An 18,186-nucleotide genomic window follows, 5' to 3' on the forward strand; every position below is an offset into this window, starting at 1 on the left:
GAACAGCATGGTCATATTCCCCACCAATAACCTGTAAATTCCAGTGTTTAAAACAGCATGGTCATATCCCCACCAATGACCTGTAAGTTCCAGTCTTTAGAACAGCATGGTCATATTCCCCACCAATAATCATCCAGTGTTTAAAACAGCATGGTCATATCCCCACCAATAATCTGTAAGTTCCAGTCTTTAGAACAGCATGGTCATATCCCCCCCACCAATGACCTGTAAATTCCAGTGTTTAAAACAGCATGGTCATATCCCCCACCAATGACCTGTAAGTTCCAGTCTTTAGAACAGCATGGTCATATTCCCCACCAATAACCTGTAAATTCCAGTGTTTAAAACAGCATGGTCATATCCCCCACCAATGACCTGTAAGTTCCAGTCTTTAGAACAGCATGGTCATATTCCCCACCAATAACCTGTAAATTCCAGTGTTTAAAACAGCATGGTCATATCCCCCACCAATGACCTGTAAGTTCCAGTCTTTAGAACAGCATGGTCATATTCCCCACCAATAACCTGTAAGTTCCAGTATTTAAAACAGCATGGTCATATTCCCCACCAATAACCTGTAAATTCCAGTGTTTAAAACAGCATGGTCATATTCCCCACCAATGACCTGTAAGTTCCAGTCTTTAGAACAGCATGGTCATATTCCCCACCAATAATCTGTAAGTTCCAGTATTTAAAACAGCATGGTCATATTCCCCACCAATGACCTGTAAGTTCCAGTCTTTAGAACAGCATGGTCATATTCCCCACCAATAATCTGTAAGTTCCAGTATTTAGAACAGCATGGTCATATTCCCCACCAATAATCTGTAAGTTCCAGTCTTTAGAACAGCATGGTCATATTCAGCACCAAAACCTTGAATGTTCCTGTGTGTGGCATGGTCTCTCTTCGACATCTTATAAGCTGAAGTATATTGCCCTGTCAATCTTATCGGTGGTAGGGATCTCCTAAAACTGCTATATTCATATGTTTATACTTATGGTGGACAGGGCCTCACGCAGTATTTCAACCTTTCCAACTTGTCGGCACATGAATAACAGAACTGACGGCCGCGGTCAGCCTATGGAACCACAAAGGTGGAATGTTTAACGATGACAATAGCAAGAAGCTCGGTGCTTCAGATAATATCTCAGCACTTTCCGTAGATTCAGAGATAATACAGAGTACTCTGAAAGTTCCACTGGAAATAACGTTTTTAACCTCTGGGACTGTCATCTGGATCTGTTCCATTAGTAACTGTTTGAAATAGATAGATATTGGGAAATACTTTATTTTATGCGAGGGGTTTTCAGTACAAGATATCGAATAGTTTATTATTCTTTCGTGAGAAACCCTTTCACAGAGACACCTGGTGTTGATTGCAATGTGTATACATCCTACTCTGGAGTACTTGTAGAACCATGTTTATATATTACTGAAGTCAACTTGTCATGACATGAGAGATTAATTCCACAAACAAGCAGGTGTTCTATTGAGCAGTGTAGCACATGATGAAGCGGTGTTCCCAGAAGGAGAAGATCAAACACTAGGGCATTCTTTTCCTTCCTGAACAGGCACCTTACAGTCTGCACGACGTCATCAACAGTAGGGAGATTTTGGAGGGTGACGACACCGTCGTATCTGTAGAAGACATCGATCACAACTACCTCACGTTCTGCCACTAACGTTTGGTGCCCAGTGCCCATCCGATTAAGCCTCCAATCACGTGAACTGGGCACAAACATAATCTCCTGTCAGCCCGGTGATGCACTCCGCGTTCTCTTGACATTCTGCCAGCTCTCTAGACGGGCTATCACTTGAGGCGGATTCAACCGACATCAGCGTATGGTCCACATACAACCGTGGCTGGGGAGCACGTAGGTCGGCGTCACAGCTGGTGTTGGTGTTGACTGGTCTGTGATGCCGCTGTCGTTGATCTAACGCTACAATCTGGTGACTGAGGATATTTGTCCCGGCTGTGACCTCATCACCGTCAGAGATGATATCAACTGCAAATAGTCGGAAAAGAAAAAGAGAATATAGGTGAAATCGAGAGAATATATATGATAGTCAGAACTGACGATGTGGCTTTTACTGAGCATTATCATATTGTCATTATCATCCTCAAATACGGTAGTTGTGATCTTCAGTGTCACATAAATCACTTCCATCAGGCGGTGAAGGTTTACCTTCATGGACAGGCCATACACGGCATGTGGAGGTAATCTGTTGTATTTGGGAATCTCGGGGCTTGGACGTCATTTAACGTATGGCTTGGGCTCCCGTAACTGTTTAACGTACAGTCATCCTTCAGTGGTTCAAAACATGTTTGCAGTGGGCTAGCAAACAATCTAGGTGACGAGCATACAGACTGTCAGTGTTGTCTCACAAACCCTCGGATGGATAAAGAGTAGGTAATGATACTCGGTGATACAAAGTCTACAGCTAACGTTTATGGTGTGCATACGCTGGCATTAGTGTTGATAGTCTCGCGGTGAGCTAACAAACCGTGATCTCGCGATGGTCTGACAGACATCGTCGAGTTATTCCACGCTGTTGTCTCCCATACGGACAGCCATACATGGTATGACAGACATCAGTCATTGTAAGTAATTGCACAGGGGTGTGCCCCCTAGGCCTTCAGCCTACCTTCACAACAAGATGGCTTCGGGCACCTGTGCAGGTTCTGGAGTCTTTGAAGCTGTATATCAAGCAGAACAATGTCTGTATGCCCTTGGGTGAAGGATGTGCACAAGAAATCGCTCTAGAATATGTATAGCCTGCTAGAAGACTGATGCTGATAAGGGGAAGAGTACAGACTGCAGGAGCTGAGAAGGGGAAGAGTACAGACTGCTAGAGCTGAGAAGGGGAAGAGTACAGATTGCTAAAGCTGAGAAGGGGAAGAGTACAGACTGCAGGAGCTGAGAAGGGGAAGAGTACAGATTGCTAAAGCTAAGAAGGGGAAGAGTACAGACTGCTAGAGCTGAGAAGGGGAAGAGTACAGATTGCTAAAGCTGAGAAGGGGAAGAGTACAGACTGCAGGAGCTGAGAAGGGGAAGAGTACAGATTGCTAAACCTGAGAAGGGGAAGAGTACAGACTGCTAGAGCTGAGAAGGGGAAGAGTGCAGACTGCTAAAGCTGAGAAGGGGAAGAGTACAGATTGCTAAAGCTAAGATGGGGAAGAGTACAGACTGCAGGAGCTGAGGAGGGGAAGAGTACAGACTGCTAAAGCTGAGAAGGGGAAGAGTACAGACTGCAGGAGCTGAGAAGGGGAAGAGTACAGACTGCAGGAGCTGAGAAGGGGAAGAGTACAGATTGCTAAAGCTGAGAAGGGGAAGAGTACAGACTGCAGGAGCTGAGAAGGGGAAGAGTACAGATTGCTAAAGCTGAGAAGGGGAAGAGTACAGACTGCTAGAGCTGAGAAGGGGAAGAGTACAGATTGCTAAGGCTAAGAAGGGGAAGAGTACAGACTGCAGGACCTGAGGAGGGGAAGAGTACAGATTGCTAAAGCTGAGAAGGGGAAGAGTACAGACTGCTAGAGCTGAGAAGGGGAAGAGTACAGACTGCTAGAGCTGAGAAGGGGAAGAGTGCAGACTGCTAGAGCTGAGAAGGGGAAGAGTATAGGCTGCTAGAGCTGAGAAGGGGAAGAGGAAGACTGCAGAGCTGAGAAGGGAAGAAGCCAGAGCTGAGAAGGGAAGAGTACAGACTGCTAGGAGCTGAGAAGGGGAAGAGTACAGATTGCTAAAGCTAAGAAGGGGAAGAGTACAGACTGCAGGAGCTGAGGAGGGGAAGAGTACAGACTGCTAAAGCTGAGAAGGGGAAGAGTACAGACTGCTAGAGCTGAGAAGGGGAAGAGTACAGATTGCTAAAGCTGAGAAGGGGAAGAGTACAGACTGCTAGAGCTGAGAAGGGGAAGAGTACAGACTGCTAAAGATGAGAAGGGGAAGAGTACAGGCTGCTAGAGCTGAGATGGGGAAGAGTACAGGCTGCTAGAGCTGAGAAGGGGAAGAGTACAGACTGCTTGAGCTGAGAAGGGGAAGAGTACAGACTGCTAGAACTGAGGAGGGGAAGAGTACAGGCTGCTAGAGCTGAGGAGGGGAAGAGTACAGGCTGCTAGAGCTGAGGAGGGGAAGAGTACAGGCTGCTAGAGCTGGGAAGGGGAAGAGTACAGACTGTTAAAGCTGAGAAGGGGAAGAGTACAGGCTGCTAGAGCTGAGAAGGGGAAGAGTACAGACTGCTAGAGCTGAGAGGGGGAAGAGTACAGACTGCTAGAGCTGAGAAGGGGAAGAGTACAGGCTGCTAGAGCTGAGAAGGGGAAGAGTACAGGCTGCTAGAGCGGAGAAGGGGAAGAGTACAGACTGCTAGAGCTGAGAAGGGGAAGAGTACAGGCTGCTAGAGCTGAGAAGGGGAAGAGTACAGGCTGCTAGAGCTGAGAAGGGGAAGAGTACAGACTGCTAGAGCTGAGAAGGGGAAGAGTACAGATTGCTAAAGCTGAGAAGGGGAAGAGTACAGGCTGCTAAAGCTGAGAAGGGGAAGAGTACAGGCTGCTAAACCTGAGAAAGGGAAGAGTACACGCTGCTAGAGCTGAGAAGGGGAAGAGTACAGACTGCTAAAGCTGAGAAGGGGAAGAGTACAGACTGCAGGAGCTGAGAAGGGGAAGAGTACAGACTGCTAGAGCTGAGAAGGGGAAGAGTACAGACTGCTAAAGCTGAGAAGGGGAAGAGTACAGGCTGCTAGAGCTGAGAAGGGGAAGAGTACAGACTGCTAGAGCTGAGATGGGGAAGAGTACAGACTGCTAGAGCTGAGAAGGGGAAGAGTACAGACTGCTAGAGCTGAGAGGGGGAAGAGTACAGACTGCTAGAGCTGAGAAAAGGATAAGTATCTAGGCGCTTATAGGTGTTGGTGAGAAAGGGCGGAGAATAGGCTACACCTTTATGGGTGACCGTTATCAAGCTACAATGACTACAGTGTAAGAATCTACATCGAAACGTCGCTCTATGCAATAAACCAGATATTGTCATACATATGTAATCTGTACGTAAGGGACAACCTCTCTTTATCCTACGTGTAATATGATAATACATTGCACAGAAAGGCGTGGCATCTATGTATGTGAATTTGTAAGGGTGGGTTACGTAACATTAGGGAGTGTTGTTAGATAACAGGACTTATGCCGAGGAGTTAATAAATGCTAAATGATCTCGTTATCTTTTACTGGATACCCCAGATAAAGTTACAACGCCTTAGATATCAGTTGGTATATATATAATACTGGGACAGATGATGAAATATAGAAATAAACAGACTTGAATTTGTCACCTAAAATATCAACTTTATAACTACAATATCGTTGCGTATTAGTTTTTTGATGCAATCAAAGTTATCAGGGAAAACACTAAAAACTCGCATGAGTATGTTATGTAATGGTTGTAATTGTAACACATAATGATGGTATTGTTGACACATAATGATAACATTGTTGACACATAATGATAGTATTGTTGACACATAATGATGGCATTGTTGACACATAATGATAGACTTGTTGACACATAATGATAACATTGTTGACACATAATGATAGTATTGTTGACACATAATGATGGCATTGTTGACACATAATGATAGACTTGTTGACACATAATGATAGTATTGTTGACACATAATGATAGTATTGTTGACACATAATGATAGTATTGTTGACACATAATGATGGTATTGTTGACACATAATGATAGTATTGTTGACACATAATGATAGTGTTGTTGACACATAATGATAGTATTGTTGACACATAATGATGGTATTGTTGACACATAATGATGGTATTATTGACACATAATGGTGGCATTGTTGACACATAATGATAGTATTGTTGACACATAATGATAGTGTTGTTGACACATAATGATAGTGTTGTTGACACATAATGATAGTGTTGTTGACACATAATGATAGTGTTGTTGACACATAATGATAGTATTGTTGACACATAATGATAGTGTTGTTGACACATAATGATAGTGTTGTTGACACATAATGATAGTGTTGTTGACACATAATGATAGTATTGTTGACACATAATGATAGTATTGTTGACACATAATGATAGTGTTGTTGACACATAATGATAGTATTGTTGACACATAATGATAGTATTGTTGACACATAACGATAGTATTATTGACACATAATGACAGCATTGTTGACACATAATGATAGTATTGTTGACACATAATGATAGTATTGTTGACACATAATGATATTATTTTTGAAACATAATGATAGTATTATTGACACATAATGGTGGTATTGTTGACACATAATGATAGTATTGTTGACACATAATGACAGCATTGTTGACACATAATGATGGTATTGTTGACACATAATGATAGTATTGTTGGTACATGATAGTATTGTTGGTACATGATAGTATTGTTAACACATAAAGGTAGTACTGTTGACGCATAATGCTTTATAGGGTAGAGAGAAAGGGTTCCGGGACAGTGAGACGGCCTAACTGAAACCATAATGTCTCCTACACTCAATCACTTTTGATACTCGGTGAAGTATAAAGTGACACAGCGAAGCCTTTCTTAACACTGACACAATGCAACTCTCCTGGCACTGTATTTCTCACATATCGAGGCCTACTCTGTAACCCCTAAAGTTTTCCCGTTTTCGTTTCATCTGTCAGAAATACAAGTAATCTGGCGCATCCTGATCGGCCTCGTTCTAGCGCGACATCTTGTCACAATCTCCTTACAGTGATGCCTGTCGGCTGTAGAGGCCATTAAGGTCTGTCGAGGCGGTCGAGTTGTATTGTCAGAATCGAAATACCCAGCCAGGAGCTAATCTGCCATATATCCACACGTAGCTGGAGGGTAAGGTGACTGCTGTCTGAATGCAGTTGTAGATGAGGTTCATGGCGCTGTAGACCAGATTCATGAGTACTGGCGTCCTACATGATGTTGTAGCATGGTGTCAGTGTTAATCACTTCAGTGTTGGATCTTACAAGGACTTTAGTGAGCTAAGAGTGAAAGGATCTTCTATGAAACCTTCTCAAGAGAAACCACACAGCGTCTCGGTGACCTCACATATAATCAGGGACTAAGCGTTAGTCTAAGGCACAATCCGTGGAGTCTACTAGAACCAAACTGCCATTTGGGCAGATTCCAGCTGTAATGCATCCACTACACACGTTCTTTAAAGATGCCCTCTTATACACAATGAATTGTATGGATACCAGTACATAGTAAGTGTTATGTTTCGTTTAGGATTATATATATATCCCGAGCAAAGAGAATGGATGAACAAATTTCAGTTGCCACTCGACTGCCCCTTGGAGCACTATATGTGTTATGGTCTTGTCCTCTTGACAGTGAACGATCTCTTCAAAACCCTACATCCCATCCACATGGGAGCTCCGAATATTTCATACAGATAGAGAATTGTAACAACCTCTGCACCTCCCACATCGTCATCAATTACATCTGCCACTGGAATAATTTTCAGTTGACCAGAACCAGGTCGGCAGGGGTACTACAGATATGTACCCCAGGTACGTTTCTGTATACAGAAACGTACCTTGGCCATAATGAGAATACAGAAACGTACCCTAGGACGATTCCATTCCCATTGTGTCGTATTCTTGACTGGAACTGTCATACTGTTGTATTAGATACATTTGATTGCGTTATGTAAATAATAAGAATACACAGTAACGGATATTTCGCGATGCACATGAATACCACTCGGAATCAGTTGAACGGGAACAAGTACTTACGGTTTCGCTTTTGGATTACGGAATATGGACTCGTCCGCCTTTTAGGGGTACGTTTCTGTATTTTGACTTTGTTTAGGGTACATATCTGTATACAGAAAGGTACCTGGGGTACGTATCTGTAGTACCTGTGCCGACAACGACCCCTTCAGCGTATATAATTAACACTATCAGACACCCAATACAGGCGACCCTGTTCCACAAAGATCTCAGGACTAAGGTGATAGATTAACGCTAAGTTTCTAATATCTAAATATGACAGAAACAAAGGACTCCATTAGAATATAAAGAGCCCCAGTAAGGTGGGAAATTCCTTGTGTACTAGGGGAAATTTAGCCTACCTTATTTCAGATTTGTTTAGTAAGGCCTGTGTAGAACGGAAAATACGTTCAGGTACAGACGGACGACTAAGGAGAATGACAGCATTTGCAGTGTTGAAATAGCTTTGTGGAACGAGACTCCATAGAGACACGGACAGATCTTGTTTGCCTGCATCCATTAGTCAGTGGTCGCCAAGTGGGGAACGCAGAACATGGCGCCTCTCCACAAACCGACCTTAGCGACTGTGCTAACATCTAACGCCAAGGCCGCTGAGCAGAAGAAATCCAGGAAATCTGATCATTGTCCCGGCACTGATGTTTACAGCGGGCTGCGCCAGATATAACACGTCAACAAGTTTCGGTCATCTTCATGATGGGTACACGTGTAATTTAACAACGCATTATAAACATGGACGATATTGAGAAAGTCTCAAAAATATTTTAGCACGTTATGTGCGATTGGACACTGTGAATATTCCGAACTAACCACCCATGTTTCGCCATGTCTAAAACTAGACAAGAGACACACTGATAACGAGCATCGGACACATTGATAACGAGCATAGGACTTAATCACGGACAAGTATCACTTACTGACAAGCCCAAAGGTGCAATGCATTTATCTGTATTTACCTCAAAGTGTATATTCCACGTTCATCAAATCGAACGGACCACGTATACATTCGTGGCATACTAGCAACTGGTCAACTATTATACCGGTACACAGTTGTCGTAAATGCTTCGGCCATAACAACTTATCATCAGTTTGATCAGTAAACGAGATTTTCAGTAGTAGCCAGAATCGGTTTAAAATTCGGACGACGGACAATCACAAATCACTCTGTGGCGAGCTAATAAAGTGATTGTTTATTCCCTCAGGTCTTGTGTTGCTGTGTGGGTTGGTGAGTGAGTGAGCGAGTTTTACTTTTACGCCGCTTTTAGCAATATTCCAGCAATATCTCACTCACTTGACCCATGTGGGGAATCGAACCCGGGTCTTCGGCTTGATAAGCGAACGCTTTAAGCACTATGCTGCCCTACCGCCCCGTGTAGATTGGTAGTGCACGTTGGTACCTCTGCCATATGAGCTGATTCCCCTCTCGCATTTTAAAAAAATGAAAACAGTGATTACTCCAGGACTTCAAATAATGTATTGTTTTAAATGTGCTACTCTCATTACACACCGAACTCGAGTTTTGCCTAACCGATCACTGGGAAGGACATAATTCCACAGATAATGGTGATTTCCTTGTACTCTGTGGTTGGTCTTATCTATCAAGGAATGCCATATGTTTCGGGATACAAAGAAAATTACCTAGGCTTATTGGTGGTGGGAAAATAGTATAGTCAAGGGACTGTGAGACACAAGGAATACGAGGCATCTCTTAATTAACGCCCTTACACCAATAGAAATTGACGTCAATGGCGGCTGGTTAAGGATAAAGAATAATGTATATCTGTATAGTACGCTATATTTGATGTTTCTCTGTTGAAGTATTGGTTGCATCTGTTCAGATCACTCGGATATTTGACAGAAATCAACACGAACATACACAAAATAAGCTCTTGAATATGTTGTCTATGACGAAGGTTACGGAATACATGTATACCTGATGTTACCTTCAAGCGGTACATTTCTACTGGCAGACCATAGAACGAAGCGTTCTTGCTGAGAGTTCGGCGCTGCAGGAGGATCAGTTGAAAGAACTCCGACCTGGCAGGGAATACCAAGAGTCTCCCACAGTGCCACCGACAGTTAGCTCCACGTGAGAAGATCTGTAGAAGGGAATAACTAATGAGAAAGGAGCCGCCACAGAACCGACCTGGTTGTAAACCGGTGTCATTACTCCTTGGGTGTCTCGGACGATCAAACGTAGATCTTACCACTGAAACCGACCTCATCAGGTCCGTAATTTAAAGCTATGCCTAAATATTTAAAATAGCATAATGTAGCCATCAAAAATATAGTATGACCAGAGCCATGACTTTAACTTTGTAATATTACACATTTCCTTCTGTGTGAAGTACTACTGCAGGAGCAGTTCTGTAAAAGTCATTTTGAGGACATTCTTAAATTTGGGTCATCCTTATAGATACTATTTCCTATTTTCACTTGTACCACATGTGCCGGTGTATTGTTTTCAACTGACTAGTCTTTGCGTGTGTCTTTGACAGGTGCCATCGGTGGGGCTGGATACGCTACCCTTTTCGCAAATGTAATAGTAATATATAACCACATGCTAAGTATATTGCACAATGGACTTCTTATTGTGGATATGGTTTAATCGTGTGTATTAAGTTCAGAATAAGGCATGGCTTGGTTAAAGAAAATTCACCTATCGGTTGTCCTAATATTGCCTATATACACGTCCGCACGTCCGCACGTACGCACGCACACACACGCACAATGTCAGTGTCGACATGAACGGGTATTAAAAAAATTAACAGCCTTAGCCTGGGCAACTGAGATTCATTTCCTGTTCTTTTGCAGCCCGCCATGATCCACGAGAAAGTAAATGTATCTTGCATCACCTTCCGCCTTCAGCTGCACTTCCGGGTTCACCTGAAGAACAGAACTGACGCCCGACACTACATCCTGCATCTGTTAAACAATCTATGGACGGTATTAGATACTTGCTATGGATTTGCTTATGACATCCCGAGGAATGAACATGTGACAAAAGAGTGTGCGTGAGCGTGAGCGTGCGTACGTGTGTATGCGCTTCGGTGTGTTGTCGCATGAGATACGCTCTCTTCACAACAGGGGGAACATTCTCTGCATATCCCAGCTTGGTCACAGTCCAGCCATGAAATGTTTGTCTGTTAGCCAGTATTTCAATGTTGAAATCTTCTTATTGTTTATGGCAAAGAGTGACAAGTCAATAAAAACATTTACCTCTAAATTATTGGCACGGGCTGTTTCTAAGTGGAAATCGCCGTTTAACATACCTGTACCTGCTGTGTACAGATTGGACTCAAGAGATCTAAAATTGGATGTCGATACATGTTGAGTAATATGACGGATGCCTTGAGTAGGTGGGGTTGTGCTCTCGTGCACGTGAACACTCCACTTGAAAGCAGAATGGACGTCCATTGAAGGCTTCTGGACTTCAGCTGAACTAACCTACTCATGCAGGATCGATTGCTATACCAACAAGAGTGAACTAGTAAAGAATCGATAGAGGATAAATCTATCACGAATCACTGAGAATATGTTGAGTGAATATCGCTACCAATGCATCTGGTTTGCAACCGTCCCAATATCTCAAATGCGTATATTCCCGTACCAGATCAAGTTGCCTGAGAAGCGGACGTGTCTAATTATAGGCATGGCCGTTTATATCCTGTTTACTGTCTTTCGCGCTAGCGTTCGTCATGTTCGATCACAAACATAGGTGTAGTTGTTTTCAAATAGTGATATATTGTCGAGAGCGAACCATTGAAAGTCCAACATTAACAACTTTGCGCCAGGGGCCTTGGCCAGCTGTAAAACAATCGACCTGCTCAAAAACCTAAACCAGGTCATTCTAGCTAGCTCGTAGTCGACAAGAGATATGCTTCACCACGCTTCCCGCAGTGAGAAAACCCCTAGGGCGAGTACAGAGAGGCAGATAGCGCTTGTCTGAACCCGCTTTTTCCTCGCCTTGGCAGACGACAGTTGTTTGTTGTTAAGTCAAAAGAATATTGCTGTCACGTTGTAAGGCTGGGCAGGTCGGGGTCATTCAGAATAACTGGAGCTGGACTAATGTTCACTGCATTTGCAGGAATGGGAGAGTCAGTGATGGGATGTCAATATGATCTGTCATTCCGTGGCAGATGTGAAACCCGAAGGAAATGGTTGCCGTTTCTATAGTGATGCGGTAATGCTCTGTATAAGGGTTTGGATGCATAGACAAAGCATATCACCATGCTGTTTGGATATAGCCACATGGAGGTTGATAAGCCCAGGTTTGGTGATCATGGATAGCAACACAGCATTCTATCATGCAAGATGTGACAGACCATAGAAAGGAGAAAGGGATATAAATAGGTAGCCTACTCTCCAGAAATATGAACACGAGTTCTTACTTCCCACTTTGTTGTGTAGAGCGCAAAGGTGATGCACGACGCCTACTTGTGCAATGTTCCGCAAGCCCGTAGCTAGGGGACAAGAAGGATGTTTGCAATAGACTTGGTGCCAGTCCTCATTACTTGAGAGTACGTTGGTGATGACGCCGTCTTCGTGCTACTGTCGGGGTCGTGTCTCACAGTAGCGCCTAGTTGTTACGTTTGACTGGAGTAAACACACCATACACATGACTATATGTGTCCCATGCATATGCTTGAAGTAGTCCTAATGATATGATCCCGTTGTTGAAATCATGTGTTCTGGGAGATGCGTTTGTTCTAACCAGAAGGTTCACATCCCTACATAATTCTCACACCTAATTCTATATCAAAGTCTACAGAAATAATTATTTGTTATTAGTCTCCAAGGTGACGTGTTACATCTAGATTTTAAAGTCTATAGAACCGCATTTTCCTTTCAAACCTCTAAGGAGATGTGTTGATTCCAGATCGAAGATCTACGTGAGTTTGTTGTAAACTTACTGAATATTGATTTAGATGTGATATTGATTGGGTAGGCTCTTCAGACGCCAACCATTTGGCTATCAGATCATTCACCCACTGTTCGGGAATACATGACCGGAAAGTAACTCCGGATCATAATCAGCCAGTCCAACACAGTTACCCAACGAAAGGATACAAGTGTCCTGAATCACGTAATCCTTAAGGTACACCAAACCATACATAGCCAACTGGTACACTTTCCAGAAACTGTTCTATTCTTACGTACCGCATCAAATAGTTCTAGCTGACGACTGATCAGAAACACTTGATCCTGAAGATACTAGATATCAGCTGTAGGCTGTCAAGATAGCCTTGATTCTCAGGTACTAGATACGATGTTACCAACCGTAGGCTGTCAAGATAGCTTTGATCCTTAGGTACTCGATACCATGTTACAAACTGTAGGCTGTCAAGATAGTTTTGATCCTTAGGTACTAGATACGATGTTACAAACTGTAGGCTGTCAAGATAGTTTTGATCCTCAGGTACTAGGTACGATGTTAACAACGGTAGGCTGTCAAGATAGCCTTGATCCTCAGGTACTAGATACCATGTTACCAACCGTAGGCTGTCAAGATAGCCTTGATCCTCAGGTACTAGATACCATGTTACCAACGGTAGGCTGTCAAGATAGCTTTGATCCTCAGGCGCTAGATACGATGTTACCAACGGTAGGCTGTCAAGATAACTTTGATCCTCAGGAACTAGATACGATGTTACCAACTGCGGGCTGACAAGATAGCTTTGATCATCAGGTACTATATACGATGTTACCAACCGTAGGCTGTCAAGATAGCTTTGATTCTGAAGGTGGCAGACAAAATGTTACCACATGTACACTATCCATATATACCTGTTCTTAAATGTATCAGATCAAATGTTTCAGGCAATACATTGCCCATACAAACTTGGTCCTGAAGATGCAAGACTAAGGGTAACCATCCTCATACTGTCAAAACATATTTGACCCTGAAGTGACCAGACCAAATGCTTCCAGCTGTACACTGTCTAGACAAACTTGGTCCAGAAGGTACCTGGTCAATTACTACTAGCTGTAGACTGTCCAGGAATATTTCATCCTTAAGTACCACACTGTGCCTTGATATCAATGCAGAGCATATTACTCCTGATTAGCAGGAGAATAATACCAATACAATCTTTGCTAATATTGGGTCACGAATGTGCAGTTCACCATGACTAAAATGTCCACTATTGGTGGGTACTAAAAAAAGATGAACCGTGTCTTGAAACCTTGCATCGTGAAGGTACACGACTAGGTATCTTTCATCAGTGCAGTATGCTCATTGACTGTCGTGGCCTCTCAGCAAACCAAGTCCGTGTCTGTTTAACCACCTAGTGATGTCTGTATAATACATGTCACTCCATCGCGACAACGCACAGCTGTAATACTTAGTAATTCGAGTGTAGGACCTTGACTTGACATTGCCATACGAATAGGTGCATACCTCCTTGTTAGTGATCTTAAATATTTGTTCCGACAAGTGGTAATGATCAGCTGTAGGAATTGTTGTCCTTGACACGGTGTCTCAATCTATAGAACTCGTGGATACTTCGGAAGTAACTGAAAGGTGACACCTGATATATATGCAGCTCTCTCGACAAGGCAGTCTCGTCGATTACAGAAAAACAGGTATAACTTGCAGATCTCCCGACACATGATTAACTGAGCTGATCACCGTGTAGCTCAAAATCAATGAAGTTCTGCTTGAAAGAAAACACATCGTCTCAATGATACATAACTGTGATAGAATGTATACTTTTAAGTATACTTCTTGTCAAATGTATGTCGCTAAACCTTTAAGGCTATTATCGTTTATTGTCGTCAACTCTCTGAGTTGCAATATAATATTACACAGAAAAGGTTCTTAGTTATTTAGTAGTATGTGTACATGCATATAGATTGTGATCTAAGAGGATATTACACGGCTTATCGTACTGCAGGCCGCTCAAGAATGAATCAGGTCAGAATCTTGTTCAAGCATCGCCATACGTTTAATGCGTTCTCCCGGTGTCACTTCCTTGTTAAAGCTACTTCAAACATTAACTGGCTGCATTAAGAACAGTTGCAAAAACAGTCACCGGGAACTGGAGCTGCAGCCATGCAATATCTGTGACCAAGAGCGTGAGTGAGTAAACTGGGGTTAACTCCGCTTGGAAGAGTGTTTCAGTTACATCAGGTTGGTGTGGGATGAAGGTCCGAAATGGGACAGGTCTTAAATACGTTTAACATGGGTATGGATCTGACAGACCTATAGAAACGTGAGAGATATGGCATTCTAACTCATGACAATATGTTTCTGGCACGCGGAGTACATGTCGCAACTCTGGGCAGCGAATGTGAGACTCCAAAGATGACTGCGCCACCCGTGCCCTTTGGAGTCGCATGCGAGCATTACAAGAACCGGTTTCAGTGAAATATAAAGATATCAAAAATTACATACAAGCGTGTTGTAATATTAACATGCTAGAACCATAGAAAAGTACTTAAAAATAGTGCTCGAAACATTTATCATCACATTTCCAAATGAACACATGTCATCTTGTTTGTGTGATAGTGTTACGGACTCTGTAGGCTTGTTGAACGCCCGGTATGCTGAAAGGCAAATCTCAACTCACTAAGGTTTAGGTCAATCCGGATTGATGCATGAACATTGGCCAAACTTCGTTGCCTTCGTCAATCGATGGCTTAAGTCGTTCCTCCCCTATGTCAGTGGATCATCATCAAAAGTCACCTCTTTTCTATGATTAATTTAATCATTTGGGGCATTGATAAAGTTTCAAGAGAAACCGTTTGGCTGTTTTGACGGACTTTAAAACGCAGTGATGGTCTGTGTATAAGGATCGACATTCTGAAGCACATTTTGTGGACAGCCGATGCAGTGCCTCTTCGCATAACGCCTGTAAGTGTGGTAACAGAAAGGCACCCCTTACAATACGCGTAGACTTGAGGGAATTTGTAGAGTCGTTTGCTGTGTAACTTAGGTCTTATAACGCAAAGGTTTATGACAGTGCAAATATCGATCTATAAATAACTGCGTGGCCATATAAAGTTTGTTGAGGTCATAATCGCTACCCACAACCACTGACATTGTATGAAGGCCAGTCTGAAGTTAGTTCTATGTGTGAGCATGTTTGAGGTTGCGAACCCCGCCCATCCCTGAATCCCGAACAGACTTTTTCACTCTAGCTGAGTCTCATTGCTCACTCCTGAATCCCGGACACAACCTTAACATAATTTTCGACAGAACTGAGAAAAGGGTGCGATTAGAAGTTTACTTACTGAAAGCCTCAAAGGTATAATGAAAATCAATATTTTAAGTTAACGTTTGCGGTACGTAATTTGTTTTGGAAATATCGATGTTATCTGCACCCCTTGTACCACATTACTTTATCAAGAATATACCCTCCACATCCCGAGTACCAAATGAGGCTTAAGAGATTCATGTTTCCGAAAAAGCCAAAACGTATAACGAAAATGGGTATATGCCTATTCTGAACTGCAAATGTGTACGTCATTCGGTTTTCAGTCCTAAACATGCAACAGTAGAGTCGAAGATTGTCAAAGCATGGATGCGAAACCGATGTACGATGCTTATTATTTATCATTGCCGATAGTTCCATCCATCGTCCCAATTTTGTTTCAAAGACCTTCATCACCAATGGCCATGCCGTTATAGCGAGCTGCACGGCGTCCGCCAGCACGCCGATGGTATTCTGGATCAAAACCAGAAAGCCCCAGTCATCAAAGCCAACAAGCAACACAAAGGTTTCGCTGAGGAGATGTCTGATCCATAGCCTCGGCGATAGTCCGATTGAACGAGCCAGAGACACTCGTGAGCTCGCCCGTCAGCACTGCAGATCTACCGGAAATAGCACGAGGCCCACAGTCAGTCAGCGAAAAGCAGACATGGGGCACACAGCGAGATGGAGCTAAGCAGGACTAACAGATTGTCACTCTCGGTAGGTGAATGTAGTTGCGTTTTATAGCGATAGTTATGTGTCACAATGGTGAAATTTGCTGTATGTATAACTCCCCATGTTTATTTTCTTTGTTTGCGATAACTAAAGCTTTGTTCAGACTTGGCCAGTGCCCGATCGTGTTCCTCAACTTGTAGGCAATATGGCGGCATGTACTGGGCCCTGCTATCGCTAGTGAGGCCAGTGTGATTTCAGTCGATGGCTTGGCGGAGATATAAATACGCACAATGGTTGTTCGTTGCGAGTAACTAGAGAACGAGACACTCAGCGTTGTCTTTGCTAACTCATGGCGTGGCGTGGTTTGGACGATGTCAGGTCGGTTGTTTATCGTCTGAGCTTGAAGCATTTAACTGAAATTTCAGGATTACTTCAGTCGTTTTATTCTGGCAGATTTACGCTTTGCCTTAGAAAAAATATTTACAATAAAATGTAAATGTGTACATAGTCAATCGTGGTGTTTGGATACACTTGTTATTAAATATAGTAAATGTTTGTATCACTTAAGTTTTTTTTCCAATTGTTGGCAGGCAGGTGTGGAAGTTGTTCAAAGGATTGATTGCATAATATTATCTGAGGAGGACATGCTCATACCTGCTTACTGTTTAGACACATGCCACGCTCATTCTTTTATATATATATTTAGTGACCAATTATGATATTGCATGGAGATTATTTTAAATACATGCTTATGTCTGTCAAAGTGGAACTTCTATTTTTGAAAAGGTTTGGAGTTCTGTTTCTTAGGTCAAGGTCATTGCTATCTTGTATACATGTACATATACCATAGGTATATCATACTCTTTTTCAGTTGAGTATTGATAATGTGAAGATTGTGTTTGGATAATCGTTAGTTTTAACATTTAAGAAATGATTGTCAATATGATTTATAATTGAAAAAAAAATTGTTTAATAGAAATTTGTGAAAAACCCATATAATTCAATATTTATTTAATAAGATTGATGTCATATTTTTAAATGCCAAGAATGGCAATGTAAGATCTGTTTGCATTGCCATGACTTAGTTAACATACATTTATTGTTTTGTATGATGATGGACATCGGATATCGTGGTACCATTCTGTGAATAAAAGTGGTTATGACTTTGATGCGGAATCTTGATAATGTTTTTTAATGTTTTGCACATATCTTTGGCTTGATGGATATAATTTGCAACACACATGATTTTAGTTGTGTTGTGTTTGTTTCAGCTGATTCAGTGAATGTTCAAAATCGGTAGTTGCACAAATCAGATGTTTCAAATAAAGTTGGAACTTACCAAAGTAGAGTACTGTTGGTCATAGTTGTTCATAAAAGTTGACCGGGGAGTGGCAGGTTTCATTTTATCATGACACTCCACTGCTGGAATGAGTGAGCACAATGTTGCATCCACTTGCACTGACATTGCCCAGTAAGAGGTATGTTATGGCCGGTATGTATATGGCGGCAACATGGCCTGAATCAGTTAAACAAG

At 42.5% G+C, this 18,186-nt stretch overlaps 1 protein-coding gene across 1 annotated transcript; it reads right to left on the minus strand.

The window, feature by feature from the left end:
• Positions 1 to 631: 631 nt before the first annotated feature.
• LOC124286258 lies at positions 632 to 11,111 on the minus strand. The gene is made up of 4 exons (XM_046722604.1): positions 11,055 to 11,111; positions 9,726 to 9,881; positions 2,648 to 2,762; positions 632 to 2,007 (listed from the first exon to the last, which is right to left on the minus strand). Exons 1-4 carry the CDS (start codon positions 11,109 to 11,111, stop codon positions 1,721 to 1,723), a joined length of 615 nt encoding a protein of 204 aa, XP_046578560.1. The 3' UTR covers positions 632 to 1,720.
• Between the last annotated feature and the right edge of the window lie 7,075 nt (positions 11,112 to 18,186).

This window comes from Haliotis rubra, unplaced genomic scaffold, assembly GCF_003918875.1.
Source record: "Haliotis rubra isolate DU_JTF1 unplaced genomic scaffold, ASM391887v1 Scf38, whole genome shotgun sequence".
In the NCBI taxonomy this organism is placed as follows: domain Eukaryota; kingdom Metazoa; phylum Mollusca; class Gastropoda; order Lepetellida; family Haliotidae; genus Haliotis; species Haliotis rubra.

Bases quoted from the DNA above. Each gene is read 5' to 3' on its own strand.
- LOC124286258 (XM_046722604.1), bottom strand. From the start codon at position 11,111: ATGTATCGACATCCAATTTTAGATCTCTTGAGTCCAATCTGTACACAG. The intron at 2,763-9,725 runs GTAACATCAGGT...TACATATTCTAG, and splicing joins TAGAAATGTACCGCTTGAAG to AGCGATTTCTTGTGCACATC. The intron at 2,008-2,647 runs GTAGGCTGAAGG...GACTATTTGCAG, and splicing joins GAAGCCATCTTGTTGTGAAG to TTGATATCATCTCTGACGGT.